Below are 15,983 nucleotides of genomic sequence, written 5' to 3' on the forward strand. Positions count from 1 at the left end.
CGCCCGGGGAGAGAACTACTGGAGCCTGCCTGTCCTGAGGCCGCTCTCAGCTCCTCTGCGCCCAAAGAAGCAAGCGACTGGGCTCTCTACAGCAACGTCCACCAGCCCAGCCCAGCCCAGCAGAAGCCAGTCCGATCTCAGTTGAGCAAAGCTGTGCAGTGCTCCCATCTCCCAAGGAGCTTGGCCAACGTCCCTGCTTCTCCATGCACAGAAACCAGCTGTTTCTTCCCCCCCAGCCCCGCCCCGCCCGGCCGGCCAAGAGAGTCAGCGTCCTAGCAACGCTCGCAGAAATGTTGGCTGGCATTATGCAAGGAGAGGGCACTGAACGGGGGACACGCCCCCCGCCTGGCCCTGCTCGGAGACAGCAGATAAACACCCTGCCCCCATCACGCTCAGGGGGAGCTAAGGACGCTGCCGGGAGATCTCATGACAGGGCTGGCGACAAAGCCCTTCCCGGGGGCTGCTCCAGGGACTGGCCCAGAGTGGACAGCAGGGAGCCCAGGGTGTGATTTAGCGTCACAACAGCTTCACAGCACGACGCTCCGCCGGGAGAGAGACTCCGGGCTCGTCCAGCCGCGGCCCCGCGCAGGGATGGTGCTGCCCCAGCGGAGGCTGGCCCTGGCAATGGCAACACGCGGCCACGGTTCATGCACCGCCCAAGGGGCAGAGGGACGCTCGGTCTCCCCCCATTTCTCCCCCGCAGCATCGGGGCGACCCAGCCTTGCCCCTGCAGCTCAGCTCACTCACTCTCGTTCCAGGCGGGAGCCCAGGGGGCCGGGGGGCGTGCGGCCTGGGGAAGGCGATGCTGAGGCAGAGCTGGGGGCACGTCTCGCTTTGCCGGGGCGGCAATCAGAAGGGCTGGCCCAGCTGAGCGGCTCAGCCTCGGAGTCCGTGTGAGCTGGGGACGGAAGGAGACAGACACAGACGTTACGTGGCTGTCACCTCGGGTGCCTCGGTGTAGTGCCCCAGCTGCTCTGACCCAAGCACCCTCCACCCCAGTTAGGTGGCTCACCTCCCCCCTGGGGACAACCAGTCGGGGCAGGCGAGGAGTCAGTCTGCACGGGCCACTCAGTCTTTGATCTCACTGCCAACAAGCAACACGAATGCGCTGCGGGCTGCCTGCCACTGGAGCAGGATCTCCCAAACTCATCCCACCCAGAGCCAGCTCAGCCGCCGGCCTGGGTGGGATTCAGACCAGCCCCCCAAGAGGGGAACGGCTCGGGGTCCCATGCCTGGTCTCCGGAGCCTCCCCCGGTCGAAGGAGCAGGGCAGGGCGACACAGTGAGGGAGGCTCCATCGCCGGCTTCCCTCCAAGCCAAGCGCCTGAGGAGAAAGGGGAACCAGGCCGGATTTGCCCCAAGCCATAAACCAAAGGAAGGACTCGAGGTCCTAAGAACCCTAAAATCTATCCTGCCTGTGAGCAAACTTCAAGCCCAATCACAGAGCCTGCAGCCCAAAGGGGGAGAGAAATCTCTGGGGGATGGGAATGGTGGGTGAGAAAAGGTCACTGGCTGGTACAGCCTTAATTTGGGGGACCAGAACCGCTCCCCGAAGTGGCAGGAAGTGGCTAGCCTCCGTGGGCCTTTCCTTCTGCTCTCTCCGGCTGCCTGAGCCCCATCGTCCCCTCTCAAGCCCCCCTCTCCCTAGTAGGCCCATGGGAATCACTCGCCCTGCGCCAAATCTTTTAGATCAAAAAGGAAATTTTTGGGTGGAAAAAGTTTCATTTTGGTCCATTTTTTTCAGTTTTCTATTGAAAAGCCAACCCCTCCCTTCCCTCCGCCCCCCCTCGCCCAGCCCAATTTTGGTTTTCAAACTTTTTTTTAAAGCAAAAGTAGTTTTGGGGAAATGGACATATTCTTCGGCTTTGCAGAGAAAAAAATATCCCAGGAAAGGTAGAGGAAAAACATGCCCAGCTTTCCAAAACGGAAATTGGTATTTTCTGTGTGTATCAGCAGCCCCTCCCACTGTCGGAAGACGGGAGGAGAAGTCTGCCCCCTTCAGGGAACAATGTGCGTTTCACGCTGGAGGTGTCCAGACAGCCAGGCGATGGGCACTTTCTACTCACTGATGTCCGCGTCTGGTCCAGCCTCACTGGAGATGCTGTTTGTCCACTGGGGAGGGGAGCTGGCTTGGGAGAGGCTGCCACCATGGGGCAGGCTATGTCTCCGGGCACTGCCTCTGGGTGGCAGCTGGCTGGCGGATGGGTCCACGTCCTGCAGTCCCTTTTCCGGAGGCACCGGAGAAGCCTCTTTCCTCAGGGAAGCGCGAAGGGCAGCCGGCTTGGCTGTGGGGCCAGACCTTCCCAGCATACCAGGGGTCCTGGGAACAAGGCAAACACACGGGCCTCACTGAGGGACTCTCCAAGCTATCACCCGCCCGGCTGCTCCCAGGCTGGTTTCCTCTGGTCTGTTCCGTCCCACGTCTTTCCGGGCACCTCGGCCCAGCTCTGTAACTACCCTCCCCCGCTCACTAGCCATCCCCTTTGCTCCAAACCCTCTCGCCCCATTCAGCAAATCGGGGATAACAGGACTAGGGGGGTCCCCCCGTGTCCTCAGATCCCCTCCCCCACTCGGCGCTCCTGCTCTAGCCCCTCCCCTATTCACCAACGACCAACCCCCACTGGGCCCCATATACTCAAGCTCCTCCCCCTGCATCGTGTCACACACTCCCTCCCTGTGATCAGCCCCAGAGCAGAGAGGGGCCGAGGGCAGCCCATAGGCCTGGGAGGGGGGAGAAGAGAGGCCAGCAGGGTGAGAGAAGAGAGGCCGTACGCAGGGTGAGAGAAGTGATGCTCCGGGCTACGCGTCAGCGGGGACACTCGGCTGGCCTCTGACCCCACAAACCCGCTGTCTGTCCCTGGAGACACGATGCGATGGTCCTGCAAGGGAAGGGGAACATGAGGCAGTTTGGATCAGCAGGGAGAGCCGGTCTGTGGCCACAGGGGAGGCCACCCGGGAAGGCACGCCAAGGCCAGGGGCTGGTCAGCCCGGCAGTGGTCAATGCTCAAAGGCCCTAGCAAGGCGTTCAGTGGGCTGCGTTGCTGGGGCCACCATCTTTTACGGGAGAGAGAAGCCCGAGGTTCTGGCCATTAAAGGAAACCCCAAGATCCAGGCTGCAGGAGCCAGGGTGTAAAACCCGGGGGCATCGGGCCATATTCCACACTGGGGAATTGCACCCTGCCCTCCGCAGTAGTGTGGAAATGATCCGTCCCTTCCTGCCTAAGAACTGGTTGGCGGGTATTCCAGCATGCTGTTAAACCGCTGCGGAGGACAACACCCCAGAGGTGGCTGCATTTCCGCAGCCGAGTAGCCAATTTCTGCCCACAGACATAGGAGCTGGGACCCGGGGTGTGGGAACGTGGGGCGGCAGCCCCCTCTGGCTGGACGCGGTTTCCGTTCCACACAGAGTGGACCGTTTGTCTCGCTGGCTCTCAGCACCCCCGAACAGACAGGGCCTAATTCTCAGGGCCTAGATCTCTGCCCCGGATTCAGCGACCCCGAGGAGATGGGAGCTCTGCCTCCCGTTCAGCATCCCAGGTGCTCACCTCGGGCCGGGAGGACTTTGCCCGGCGGAAAGGCTTGTGTGGAGGGTACTCAGAAACAGCGCTACCCGCCACGCTGCTCTGGCCGGAGAGCGGCTCCTGCTTCCCCCCCACAGATGGCTCGGGGCCTGCACCCTGAGGCCTGGCTGGAAGAGCCCTGCTCCGAGGGAGGGACTCCTCGCCCTGGGTGGAGGACAAGCGGTCGCTCCTCTGGACCAGCGGCTGCCGTTCCCCAGGCCGCAGGGCACGTGGCTTCCACTCCCGGGGCTGCCTGTTAGGGCGAGAAAGCAACACCCGTGAGAACCTCCCATCATCGGGGGGCTGTGTTCCCCTCTTGGAGCTCTGCCGCCGTCAGGCCTCCCACCCCCGGTCACGGGGCACCGGCGCCCGCCACCCCCCCGTCCCTGCCAGCAGCGGCTCAGGGAGCTGGCGGGGAGCAGTGTCCCGACAAGAGCTGCTACTGTCAGCAACGGGAACAGTGAGGTCCCGGGGCCCGCTAGCAGGGCCGGATTAAGGGGGGGGCTAGCCGGGCAGCCGCCCAGGGCGCCAAGCTATGGGGGGCGCCTGATAGCAGCTGTAAGGGGCGCCGCGCGGCGGGGGCGGGGCTGTGCATGCATTGTGCACCCGCTGCCCAGGGCGCAGGAATGGCTCGAGCCGACCCTGCCCGCTACGGAGGTGTCTGCTTCCAGGCCCCATGCTGCACCCGGAGAGCTGGGTGCAGAAAGGACCGTCCAACCCCTGGAGGATTTCCAGAGTCAAAACCTGGGTGCGTTCCAATTTGGAAATGGAAATCAGAGCGCTGAAGGGACGGGAGACCTGGCCCCAGGCTGCTCCGGGGCTCGGATGGAGGGCTGCCCCCAGAGACGTGGGGGACAGAGGAGCTAGGAGCATGGCAGGCAGGCTGCCGGGAGCTGCCAGGGAGCTGGCAGGGAACCAGGCAGGTTTCCATTTTAAGCAGCCCCACCCCCGACAGGCTGGGCTGCCAGAACGTTGTTGACATCGAAACTGTCCCTGTGAAGCCTTTCGATTTCCACCAGGGGCGTCAGGCAAAGGGGGACTCGGCCCACCAGACGTCTCAGCTTATCAGCTATTCAGGGCAGGGGCTGCTGCTTCCTTTAGATGCGTACAGCGCCTGGCACAGTTCGGGCCTTTACTAGGGTCTCAGAGACAGAGCCTCAGTTTCTCGCCTCTCTCCCCAGACAATGGAACGCGTCCGAGTTGGTCCACTCCGTTTTCCTCCTCCCGCCCTGTCCCCTTTTGTCCTCCCCTCGCCCTCTTTCTCCTTCTTATTCATTCTGCAAGGGGCTCGCCCCCAGGGGACAGAGTCCTCCTGGCTTCCACAGCCAGCTCGCCCTCCAAGACGGGTCCGGAAGAGCCGAAGGCTCCTTTTGTTCTGCTTGTGACTTGGAGCGAAAGACAGAGCGGGGAGGTGTCTTTGTGCGCCTGCTTTATTGCATTTTATCTGGGGAAAGCGGAAGAGGGACTCGGTTCTTATCTAGGTCACACCCAGACACACACACAAATGTGTGTGAATAAAATGCAGGAGAACAGCACTCGGCAGGGTTCCACTGAGCCAGAGCGGCTCCTACCACTGCCCTGCTGCTCCTGCAAAATTGGAGATTTAATTTAAAAAAACGGAGGCAAAACATTTCCAAAAGTGGCCGCTGATTCTGGGAGCCCAACTGGAGCGTATCTAGGGGTAATTCAGGCTGCCAGCTCTTTGGGAAACGGACAGTCTTTCTGTTCTGTTTGCACCGCACCTAGCACAGTGGGGCCCTCATCCCTGACTGGGCTCAGAGGCACTACCACAACACAACACAACACAACGCACCGCACCGCACCACACCACACCACACCACAACACAACCACTGAAGTGCAAGAACGTTTAACCTCCTGACTTTCCAAACCTCTGGAGTCAGTTGTGGGATTGATGACTCATGGGGATACATTTTCATCAGTATCCGTTCTGTGGGTTGGGGTCTTTTGGGGGGGTAAATTAAAAGGAAAACGTACATGTTGTATTTAAATTATTGTATTGGGGAGCGGGTTGGGTGTGTGGTGGGGGCTCAAGGCAGGGGGCAGGAGTCTGGACAGGGAGCTTGGCGATGTGGGAAGGATCAGGGCAGAGGGATGGGCTGCAGGCGTCAGGCCAGGGGGCTGGGAGGTGTGGGGAAGCTCATGGCGGGGGAATGAAGAAATCAAGGCAGGAGGTGGGGGACTCAGAGCAGGGAGCTGGGAGGTGGGGGGGGGGCTCAGAGCAGGGAGCTGGGAGGTGTGGGGAAGCTCATGGCAGCAGGGTGAAGAAATCAGGGCAGGGGGTCCAGGGTGGGGAGCTGGGAGGTCGGGGGGCTCAGGGCAGGGAGCTGGGAGGTCGGGGGGCTCAGGGCAGTCGGTGGCTCAGGGCGGGGAGCTGGGAGGTCAGGGGGCTCAGGGCGGGGAGCTGGGAGGTGTGGGGAAGCTCAGGGCGGGGGGTGGAGGAATCAGGGCAGGAGGTTCAGGGTAGGGGGCTGGGAGGTCGGGGGCTCAGGGCGGGGAGCTGGGAGGTGTGGGGAAGCTCATGGCAGGGGGTGGAGGAATCAGGGCAGGAGGTTCAGGGTAGGGGGCTGGGAGGTTGGGGGCCTCAGGGCGGTCGGGGGCTCAGGGCGGGGAGCTGGGAGGTCGGGGGGAAGCTCATGGCAGGGGGTGGAGGAATCAGGGCAGGAGGTTCAGGGTAGGGGGCTGGGAGGTCGGGGGGCTCACCGGGGCCGCCTGTGGCAGTGAGAGCGGTGCTGCTCCTGGGGTGAGGGGGCTGCAGTGCCAGACGAAGTTGCAGGGAATTGAAGTTTCCTGTGCCAAGTTGGGGCCTACGGTAATTGAGACTCTCAGAACCAGTGGCCACTTTTGAAAATCTGGGCCTGTCTAACCCTCATGGCTAAAAAGAAAATCTTTCATATGCCACATAATGCTCTGCAGCCCGCCTGAGAAAGAGCAGCCCCGAAGCGCCCACACGTTGACTCTGAACCCTAACAATGGCAGGGCAAACACCAGTAATATACATGATTTCACAGCCAGTCAGCTTAGCTCTGCACTTTAGCCTTTGGGTTTCCAACGAGAGGACATTAATTAAACAAAGAAATGAAAATCAAAGCTTTTTTAAAATAACAAAAACGCTTTTTACCAGTTTCCCCTCCCTTCTAACAATACCCAAATCCCGGGCTGATCGTGCTGTCCCTGTCAATGCGTTTTCTCATTTCCCCTCTCCCCTTGCAGGATAATCACAGGGCGTGTAGTTTGGGCTCCTGAATTACTTACGGCTGAGTGGTCACATGGCTCCTCTCTTCCATTAACGCCAGCATCCCAGGAGGAATCTCCTCCGTCCCCGCATCCTCCGCAGCAGGACCGTCCACTTCCTGCGAGGAGCCGGTCTCTGCCAGGCCCAGCTGTTCCATGCTCAGAGAGCCAGGCAAGGCCTTGAAGCGACTGTACCTGGCGGTATGAAGGAGAGTGAGTCTCCCTCCAGCCAGCCGGAGATCCCTTCCTCGCGGCAGCAATACCACACTCTGGCACCCAGGCCCTGCTTCACGAGGGCCCAGGCAGTTCATGGCGCTTGGCACTTTCGCCAGGTCCCGTTTAGCTGCACTGCATGGCAGCGGCCAAGGGGCCAGGACAGGCTGGCAGCTGGATGTGTGACCAAACAGGGCAGGTCCTCCCGCCCGGCACTCAGAGCTCCTCACCCCTACCTGGCAGAGGCGCTAAGGATCTCAGCCCCAAGCTCCCACACAGCTGGGGGAGGCAGATGTGGCTGCCCCTGCCAGGCCAGTCCCACGGGCTGGCGTTTCCTGGGGACAAGACGAAAGCTGCTGAACTTGACATGCGTGTGCAAGGCCGGGTTGGACAGAGGTGGGAGCCAACTGCCTATTTTGAACGCTTGGCCCGAACGACCTCAGTTTCCCCTTCCCGGTGACAAGCACCGCGTGAGGCACAAGGCCCCTTTCCAGCATGGGGCGGGCAGCAGAGATGTATGCTGTGTATTCAGAACCCCTGACCGGCCGGCCCAGGGCAGGACTAAGCGGGGGGCTAGCCGGGAAGCTGCCCGGTGCGCCAACCTATGGGGGGCGCCTGATTGGAGTGGTAAGGGGTGCCGTGCGCCCGGGGGCGGGGCTGCGCATGCGCCACACGCCCGCTGCCCGGGGTGCAACTATGGCTCGGTCCGGCACTAGGCCGGCCCCTCCGTGTGAATGCCTCGGAGAGAACGGACTTGCCTGAAGCGGAAGCACACCCCCCTCAGGCACAAATGTGCTGAATTGCACGACTGCGGCATGCGGGGCGCTCGTGATGCACGCGTGCTGGTGCTGAGCACGTGGCATGGAGCGTGCGTGGCCATTTCAACACGGCAGCAGGCAAACGGCAGGCTGGGCTTGCCGGGGCCACACTTACTGGTCCAGCAGGGTTTCATAGTCCAGCTCCACTTGAAGCTGCTTGTGTTGAAGGGTCTCGGGCAGCTCTTCCCTCTCCTCCTCCGGCTCGCCGCTCGCAGAACTCACCGCCGCGTCCACATGCGTCTGGAAGTGGGCGTGCTGTGGAACAGGGCCCTATGGGGCAGAGGGGGTAAGGTCAGCCCCCACACCAGAGCACCTCTGCCAGCAGGGGGCGCTGCAGGGAAGGAGACGGACAAGGCAGAGGGAGATAAGCTCAGCCCCCACACCAGAGCACCTCTGCCAGCAGGGGGCGCTGCAGGGAAGGCGATGGACGTGCTGGCGGCAGAGGCCCGCAGCAATTTTCTCGTGCCAGCCGCAAATGGAAGGTCTAGAGACGTCGGCGCAGCTCACCGCTTCTCCAGCAGGAGGCACTGCAGGGAACTGAGGGGGAGCTCAGGCTGCGTGTGTGTGGCGGGGGAGGGCTCACTGCTACCCCAGTTCTGGCCTGACCTGGTAGGAGCCAGAGGAAAAGGGCAGGAGCAGCGGCTGCCCTGCGACTCCGGGCCCAGGAGCTCTCTGGAAGAGGCAGCTTTGAAAGCCCTTCCAGTGCCATGTTCTGGAGTGTCTTGGCAGTGAAACGTCCCAGCAATCAGCTCACCCAGGGAACCCCAGGCCAGACACCCAGAGCAGCGCGGACTTTACCTCAGGATAGGGGGTGCAGACGGCTGGGACCGGGGCCTGAACTGACGGCCTTGGGCAGGAGAGTGGCGGCTCTGAGACCAGGCTTGGCAAACAGCCAGGAGACAAGCCTGGCTCAGAGCAACTCCTTGAGGAGGGCTGGTTCTGCACTGCTCGGTCAATCCCGTCCTTCAGCTCTTCCAAGCGCAGACCCAGGAGAAATATCTTCCCTTCCACCGCTCTGAAACACACCAGCACCGCAGCAGAGGGGTGAGGCCCTTCAAAACCATGCACCAGTGCAAAGAAAGGAAGGGTGCTCCAGTGGCTAAGGCGCCCACCTAGGGCACAGGCAGTCTGAGTTCCAGTCCCTGCTCTGTTACAGGCAGCTTGGGTGACGCCTTGTGCCCCCCCCCCCAATCTGGTAACCATCCTCCCTTTGCTTGGCCTGTTTGCTGTGCAAGCCCTTCGGGCAGGTACTGTCTCGTTGTGTGTACAGCGCCTAGCACATCGGAACATTGCTCTCAGGGAGGGGCACTAGCAGTAGGAATAAAACCTAAGAATTGCCCCACACTGGAGGGCTCTGAGCAGGGATATTCCTAGGATATATGGGGCCCTATGCAGTTCTGTTAAACTAGGGCCTCTATCCCCGGATGGGGGGAATGTGATTTAATAACCTTCAGCATCACACCAATGACACAGTTTGAAAGCAAACTTTAAACTACGGTCCTGTCGCCTCACACTGTAAATTGAGACGCTGACACGACAGATGGGGGTTGGCACATGCCTGTTCGACGGCTTCGTTACCACCTGACTGGCTCTTTCCCAGGTTCCGTGTCTGCTAATAGCCCTGGCAGGCTTTTCCAGGTGTAAGTTAATTAGACCCTCTCTGGAGGAAGCAGAGACACAGCACAGGGATAGGAAGAGATGGGTGGATGGACATTAAGACCCAGTAGTGTCCCAAATTTTCAGATGCCCAACGCAGCTGCATATTCTGAGTATGGGTAAGGATGGCCCCAGCTCTGGGCCAGGTTCTGAACCAGGTAAATGGGCAGCAGGGTCACTGCCAGACCAAAAGGTGATGCTTTAGGCTGGCATCTCCCCTATCTAACACACCTGTTATTTCCATGTCAGTGCCCGTCCAGACTAATTCCACGCATGTGGGTGGGGCTATTCTGGATTTGCACTGATGTGACTGCAGATCAGGTCTGAGCCACTCTCGCCAGGCATCAGAGCTTATTTGTCCTGCAGGGCAAACATCTGGCTCCAGGTCATGTTCTGCCGCACCAGAGCATCTTTTGAAACAGGCACATGAAGAGCCAGGAGCCATCAGCCGACAGGGCTGGCTAGTCCGGGATCAGATCGCAGCCTGCAGTAAATCACTGCTCAGGACTGACGGGCCTCGACCCTTCATTCACGCCCACAGGTACCCATCAGGGAACACGGGCAGATAAGAATAAAACGGCATAATCGCAACAGGACACTCCCGTGCTACAAACGTGGCTGCATTCATCACACTGACGGAGCAGGCAGGCGCAGCAGCTGCATGGGAGTTAAGCCTTTGTGCATGGTCCTTTGCAGACCCAGATTTTAAACTCCAATCCCAGAGCCCTTCCTGATCCAAACAACATGTTCTTTCTTGGGCTCTCATTATACTACCTGGCCTCCAGGGCTGCAACATCTAGCACCTCCTTGGCACACTTGTGTTCCCCCCCAGGCGGTGCTGTTATCGGCAGGGCTCGCCAAGTGGTAGCAAGCTCTGCTCGCCAGCCGCGCGGTTCGGCACGCTGAGCACGTGCAGACCACGCTGCAAGTAGATTACACTATTTGTAGAGCCCTGGTTATCGGCATTTTACCCATGGGCACCAAGAAACTAAGTGATGTGCCTAGGGTCACAGGATGCCCGTAGCAGAGGAGGGAATTGAACCCTGGTCTCCCAAACCCCAGGCTGGTGCTCTAACCACTAGGGATGCGAATGGCTAACAGGTTAACCGATAAGCCACACCTTTACTGGGTGATACTTACCATCATTGGTAAGCATCCTCCGCCACGGACTGGAGGCTGCTCCAGGTTTGTGGGGCCCGCCACAGACAGGCGGGTGCTCCAGGTTTGTGGGGCCCGCCACGGACAGGCGGCTGCTCCAGCCCATAGCAAGCCACATAGCGCGTGAGCCCTCCCTCCCACCCGTTTAATCGGTTAGCCAGTTAAACATAACGTTTAACCGGTTCCATGAATGGGGTTTGACATCCCTACTAGCCCCCGCTGAGCTATGCTTCTCCCAACAGAAAACGGCATTTGACCAGGACACTGTTAAAGGAAAAACATGAGTGGAAAAAGCCTACCTGTCTGGATCGAAGACCCCCAGGGGCCCTGCTGCGGCCGGGCGCTGCTGCTGCTGGTGGGTCTCTTCCCGGGCCTGCAGGTACGCTCGCTCCAGAGCATCCTGCGCCTCCTTCAGCCTCGCAAATCCCTGGGGGGGGAAGGGGGGAAACACATTGAAACGCCTGCGTCTGAGCCTTCGGCCCCCACACGGTCCAGGGCCCCGTGCCAGATGACTCTCCCGCAGCAGTGCCTGGCTGGGCTGGGAGGGAGGGATTTTGAACTCCCGCCTGGCAGCACCGGGCCTGTGAATCCTGGATAACAAAGCCAGGACCACGTACACGTCGCCATGGTAAGTCTCCAGGGAGCTAGACCTGGGAACTTCAGAGCCTCTGTCCGTTGAGCTGGAGGGTAACTCTGTTTGCTGTGCACGCATAGAAGGCTTTTGTCCTCTTTGGGCCAGCTGCAATTTGGCTCACGCACCCAATCAGCGTATTACAATGGCACAAGGAATAACAGATCCCACAGAGGCAGCGTCTAAACCGTCCCTAGCACACCAATGTGAATTAACCCTGACCGCTCCACAGCAATAGTTACTCTCATTTTTTCCCATTCCTGTGCAGAATAAATTTTGTTATGTGCACCGAGGCATGTGGGGATGTGCACCCCAGAAACACACGCTGCTGGCTGTGGGCGCTCTGCTGACCAGCTGAGCGGCATTTGAATCTCTTCTGGGCGGCTGCCCAAGCGCTTGGCTTGCAGGGAACGTTGCTCTTCAAGGTTCTTTGGTGCAGCAAGCCAGCAGGCTCAGCAAAATGCAAGTGCAGTGAAAGCTTTAGATACAGCTGATCCCAGCTCGGGGACACCCCAGCAACCTCCCCCCGCCCCCTCTGCATGTGAGCGCTGGCTAAATACAGCATTGCTACCTCCTCCCCGCTGTGCTGCCCGGCTGGTCTCGTGCTCCTACGCTGAAGCTGGGGCCAGGCTTTGGAGGGCCGTAGCTGGACCGCGCCTCACTGCGGCAGCGTCACAACGTTGGCATCGCCACGGCAGGTTGTCCCATCACCCCGGTGTGCCTGTGCAAAGCGTCACGAGGCGACGGTGCCGGGCCGTGACACTGAGCAGCCTTGGGCACAGGGACTCTGCTTTATTTGGGAACGCGGGGGGGGGGGGGGGGGGGAGGGGAGGGCCCTCTCCAGGCGTTTCAGCCCTTCAGGGATGCTCTAGGGCCTGGCGTGCACGTGCCCAGCACGAGATGCATCTGCCATGCTGCAGACGCCACCTGGCAATGAGGGGAGTCTCCGAAAAGGGGCCGGGAAGAGAGGCAGAGAGTAACGCTGGGCGTACCGTTAGCTGGGCCTGTGGCGTCAGCCTCCCGGTTTGGATCAGTCCCTCGAAGGATTCCACCTGGACAGGCAGAAAATGACATTAACTACCGGCCCATGGAGCTGCCTCCGGGAAGGTGAGTCTAACCGTCAATGACAACGGAGGGCAGCCTCCTGTTCCTGCCCCTCCTCTTCCTCCTGGCTCCTTTCTTAGGCCCCAGCCCTTGCTGGAGTCTCCCTCAGAAGTGAGGAATTCAAACGCCGCCTCCCCCCCGCCGCTGTGATTTGACTGGGGTTCGTTCCAGGCACCGTCGTTGGCTCGCTCTGGGCCCAACTTGCCTGCGTCTCAAATTTCCTCGCCTGACCAGCCAGAGTCTGCGTCAGGGGATCCACTGGAAAGCGTCTCTCCGCAGAGGCGCAGGCGTCAAGCCCAGCCAATTGGGGGAGCGCAGCATGGGCTGGTGGGGGCGTAGCCTGGTCTCCCGCTGCCGAGGGCGGCCCTGGAACAGAAGACACAGGTGGGAAGAGCCAGCGTTGTCATCTCCATTCTCCAGCTGGCTCCAGAGCTCAGGGGCCAACTCCAACAAGCCCCCCTCCCCACGCCCGGCTTGCCGGACTCCAGAGCAGTGAGATCAGACAGGCGCTGCCCATTCCCAGCGGAGCCCCCGGGAGCCAGCGAGCCCGGGCGCGAAGCATTCGGGGGCTGGTCTCTGGCGCACCGCTCGACTGGCTCGTGAACGAGCGTCTGTCTCGGCCAGCGGACTGGGCCAGGGTGAGCAGTCTACCCCGCTCCGCTCCCTTCGCTTCTCCCACCGCTGCAGAGAAGCTGGTGGGGTGGTATTTGTAGCCGGCACAAATGGTGCCAATGCCTTGGAAGTCACTGGCATTGTGGCCACTTGTACCAGTGCTGAGTTCGGACGCAGGCCAACTCGGCTCCACGTCCTTCCCCAGCAGAGACACGTGGGCCAGGACGTAGCTTGGCAGGTGGCCACGAGATGCTGCACGACCGGGGTCCCGGCAAAGGGGGGCTGCACAGGCACCCGGTAGGGATGGCGCCAGGTGAATGGAGCCTGCACCGTGGAGCGAGCAGCATTTACCGGAGCACAGCGCCTTGCCAGCCAGGCCTGGGGGCGGTATCTCCAAGGGCTGGGAGCTGAGTGCAGCCGGGTTCGCCTGCTGGCGCGGGCTCCGGAGCTGGGGATGTGCAAGGGAGCAGCTGACGGCAGGAGGCGGCGGGATGAGAGAAGAAGCGGCTGCGTTCAGACACTGCAGGGCCTCAAATCCACCTTCCTGCAGAGCCGCCGGCAGGGCTGGAGCGGGGCTGCTGCTGAGCTCTGCCGTCCGGATCCGCGGGATGCTGAAAGCCATGACCCTGGAGCCGGGGGCCACGGTCCCCATGTGGACATTGTGGCTGGGCTTCGGCGGGTCGGCGTACAGGTTCACCTGCGGGGAAGGAGAAAGCCGAGAATTCCGATCACTCCCGACACTCAGCCTCGGCGCCCGCTGGGTGAGGTCTGCGGAAACCAGCTGATCCGCCGGCTCTTTGTGCTGCTTTAGCCGGGGGGGGGGGGGGGATTCTGAGGGGCTGGCCTGGGGGTCAGGCGCTGCTCTGAGTCTGCTCCATTCCTGGCTCTGATCCCCACGTTGGGAGGGGCTGAGAGCTCTTGGGGTGTCTAGCAGCACCAGCCGTGGGATTCTGTCCCATCAAGAGCCAGCCCCACACTGAGCATTCGGCCAGCCTAGGCTACTTCGCGGCCTGTCTGGCCCGGGGCTAGAGGGGCCCACCCAGCCTTCCTGGGCCAGGAGAGCCGAGACCAGTAAATACTGGCTCCATCAGGCCCTACCACCCCTTCTGGAACCCTCAGAGATGGCAACCTCCATGCCAAAGAAAGCAACTGCAGCATATTCCCAGAATATGCTCAGACCAAAGGAAGAAAGCAGAGCAGCAGAACACACACCCTGGACTTCAGAAGAGCAGCCCTGGACTCCCTCAGGGAACTGATGGGCAGGATCCCCGGGGATGCTAACAGGATGGGGAAAGGAGTCCAGGAGAGCTGGCAGTATTTTAAAGAAGCCTCATTGAAGGCACAGGAAGAAACCATCCCGATGTGCAGTAAGAAAAGCAAATATAGTAGGCGACCAGATTGGCTTACCGGGGACATCCTTGGTGAGCTTAAACACAAAAAGGAAGCTTATAAGAAGTGGAAACTTGGACAGATGACTAGGGAGAAGTATAAATATATTGCTCGAGAATGCAGGGGAGTTATCAGGAAGCCGAAAGCGCAGTTGGAATTGCAGCTAACAAGGGATGTGAAGGGTAACAAGGTTTCTACAGGCATGTTAGCAATAAGAGGGTGGTCAGAGAGGGGGTGGGGCCCTTACTGGCTGAGGGAGGTAACCTAGTGACAGATGATGTGGGAAAAGCTGAAGTACTCAATGCTTTCTTTGCCCCTGTCTTCACGGGCAAGGTCAGCTCCCGGACAAATGCATTAGGCAACACAGTATGGGAAGGAGGTGGGCAGCCCTTGGTGGGGAAAGAACAAGCTAGGAACTATTTAGAAAAGCTAAATCTACATAAATCCGTCTGGATTTAATGCATCCGAGGGCACTGAGGGAGTTGGCAAATGTCATTGCGGAGCCTTTGGCTATTATCTTTGAAAACTCGTGGAGATCGGGAGAGATCCCGGATGATTGGAAAAGGCAAATATAGTGCCCATCTTTAAAAAAGGGAAGGACAATCCAGGGAACTACAGACTTATCTTCGCCTCAGGGGGAGAGGTGGATATGCTGGAGGGCAGGGATAGGGTCCAGAGTGACCTGGACAGATTAGAGGATTGGGCCAAAAGAAATCTGTTGAGGTTCAACAAGGACAAGTGCAGAGTCCTGAACTTAGGACGGAAGAATCCCAAGCATAGTTACAGGCTGGGGACCGAATGGCTAAATAGCAGTTTGGCAGAAAAGGCCCTGGGGATTACAGTGGATGAGAAGCTGGAGATGAGTCAACAGGGCGCCCTTGTAGCCAAGAAGGTGAATGGAATATTAGGGTGCATTAGGAGGAGCATTGCCAGCAGATCCAGAGATGTGATTATTCCCCTTTATTCGGCTCTGGTGAGGCCACATCTGGAATATTTTGTCTAGTTTTGGGCCCCCCACTACAGAAAGGATGTGGTCGCATTGGAGAGGGTCCAGCGGAGAGCGACCAAAATGATTAGAGGGCTGAAGCGCATGACCTACGAGGAGAGGCTGAGGGATTTGGGCTTGTTTAGTCTGCAGAAGAGAAAAGTGAGGGGGGATTTGATAGCAGCCTTCAACTTCCTGAAGGGAGGTTCCAGAGAGGATGGAGAGAGGCTGTTCTCAGTAGTGACGGATGCAGAACAAGGAGCAATGGGCTCAAGTTACAGTGGGGGAGGTCTAGGCTGGATATTAGGAAAAAGTATTTCACTAGGAGGGTGGGGAAGCGCTGGGCTGGGTTCCCTAGGGAGGGGTGGAATCTCCATCCCTAGAGGTGTTTAAGTCCCAGCTTGACAAAGCCCTGGCTGGGCTGATTGAGTTGGGGTTGGTCCGGCTTTGGACTTGATGACCTCGTCAGGTCTCTTGCAGCCCTAGTGTTCTAGGGCTAATGGTGGGGTGCAGCAAGGTGGAGGGGATGGAGCGGGACTAGCGCAGGGATGGAGAATCTTTTTTGGGGAGGGGGCCGCTGACCTAGAGAAAAATCAGTTGAGGGC

At 59.8% G+C, this 15,983-nt stretch overlaps 1 protein-coding gene across 4 annotated transcripts in view; it reads right to left on the reverse strand.

Moving 5' to 3' along the window:
• AKNA (AT-hook transcription factor) overlaps window positions 1-15,983 on the reverse strand; it is a 74,450-nt gene that overhangs the window by 18,098 nt on the left and 40,369 nt on the right. For all 4 annotated transcript variants that reach the window (XM_075905906.2, XM_075905905.2, XM_075905903.2 and 1 more), the window contains exons 5-15: window positions 13,356-13,701; window positions 12,598-12,758; window positions 12,281-12,340; window positions 10,957-11,084; window positions 8,642-8,858; window positions 7,959-8,113; window positions 6,834-7,007; window positions 3,545-3,812; window positions 2,772-2,878; window positions 2,066-2,319; window positions 748-898 (exon numbers count right to left, since the gene is read on the reverse strand). In XM_075905906.2, the coding sequence (XP_075762021.2) occupies window positions 748-898; window positions 2,066-2,319; window positions 2,772-2,878; window positions 3,545-3,812; window positions 6,834-7,007; window positions 7,959-8,113; window positions 8,642-8,858; window positions 10,957-11,084; window positions 12,281-12,340; window positions 12,598-12,758; window positions 13,356-13,701 (2,021 nt within the window). The remainder of the gene's footprint in view (window positions 1-747; window positions 899-2,065; window positions 2,320-2,771; window positions 2,879-3,544; window positions 3,813-6,833; window positions 7,008-7,958; window positions 8,114-8,641; window positions 8,859-10,956; window positions 11,085-12,280; window positions 12,341-12,597; window positions 12,759-13,355; window positions 13,702-15,983) is intronic.

The sequence above is a fragment of the Pelodiscus sinensis genome, chromosome 23 (assembly GCF_052426305.1).
Source record: "Pelodiscus sinensis isolate ZL-2025 chromosome 23, ASM5242630v1, whole genome shotgun sequence".
Lineage (NCBI taxonomy): Eukaryota > Metazoa > Chordata > Testudines > Trionychidae > Pelodiscus > Pelodiscus sinensis.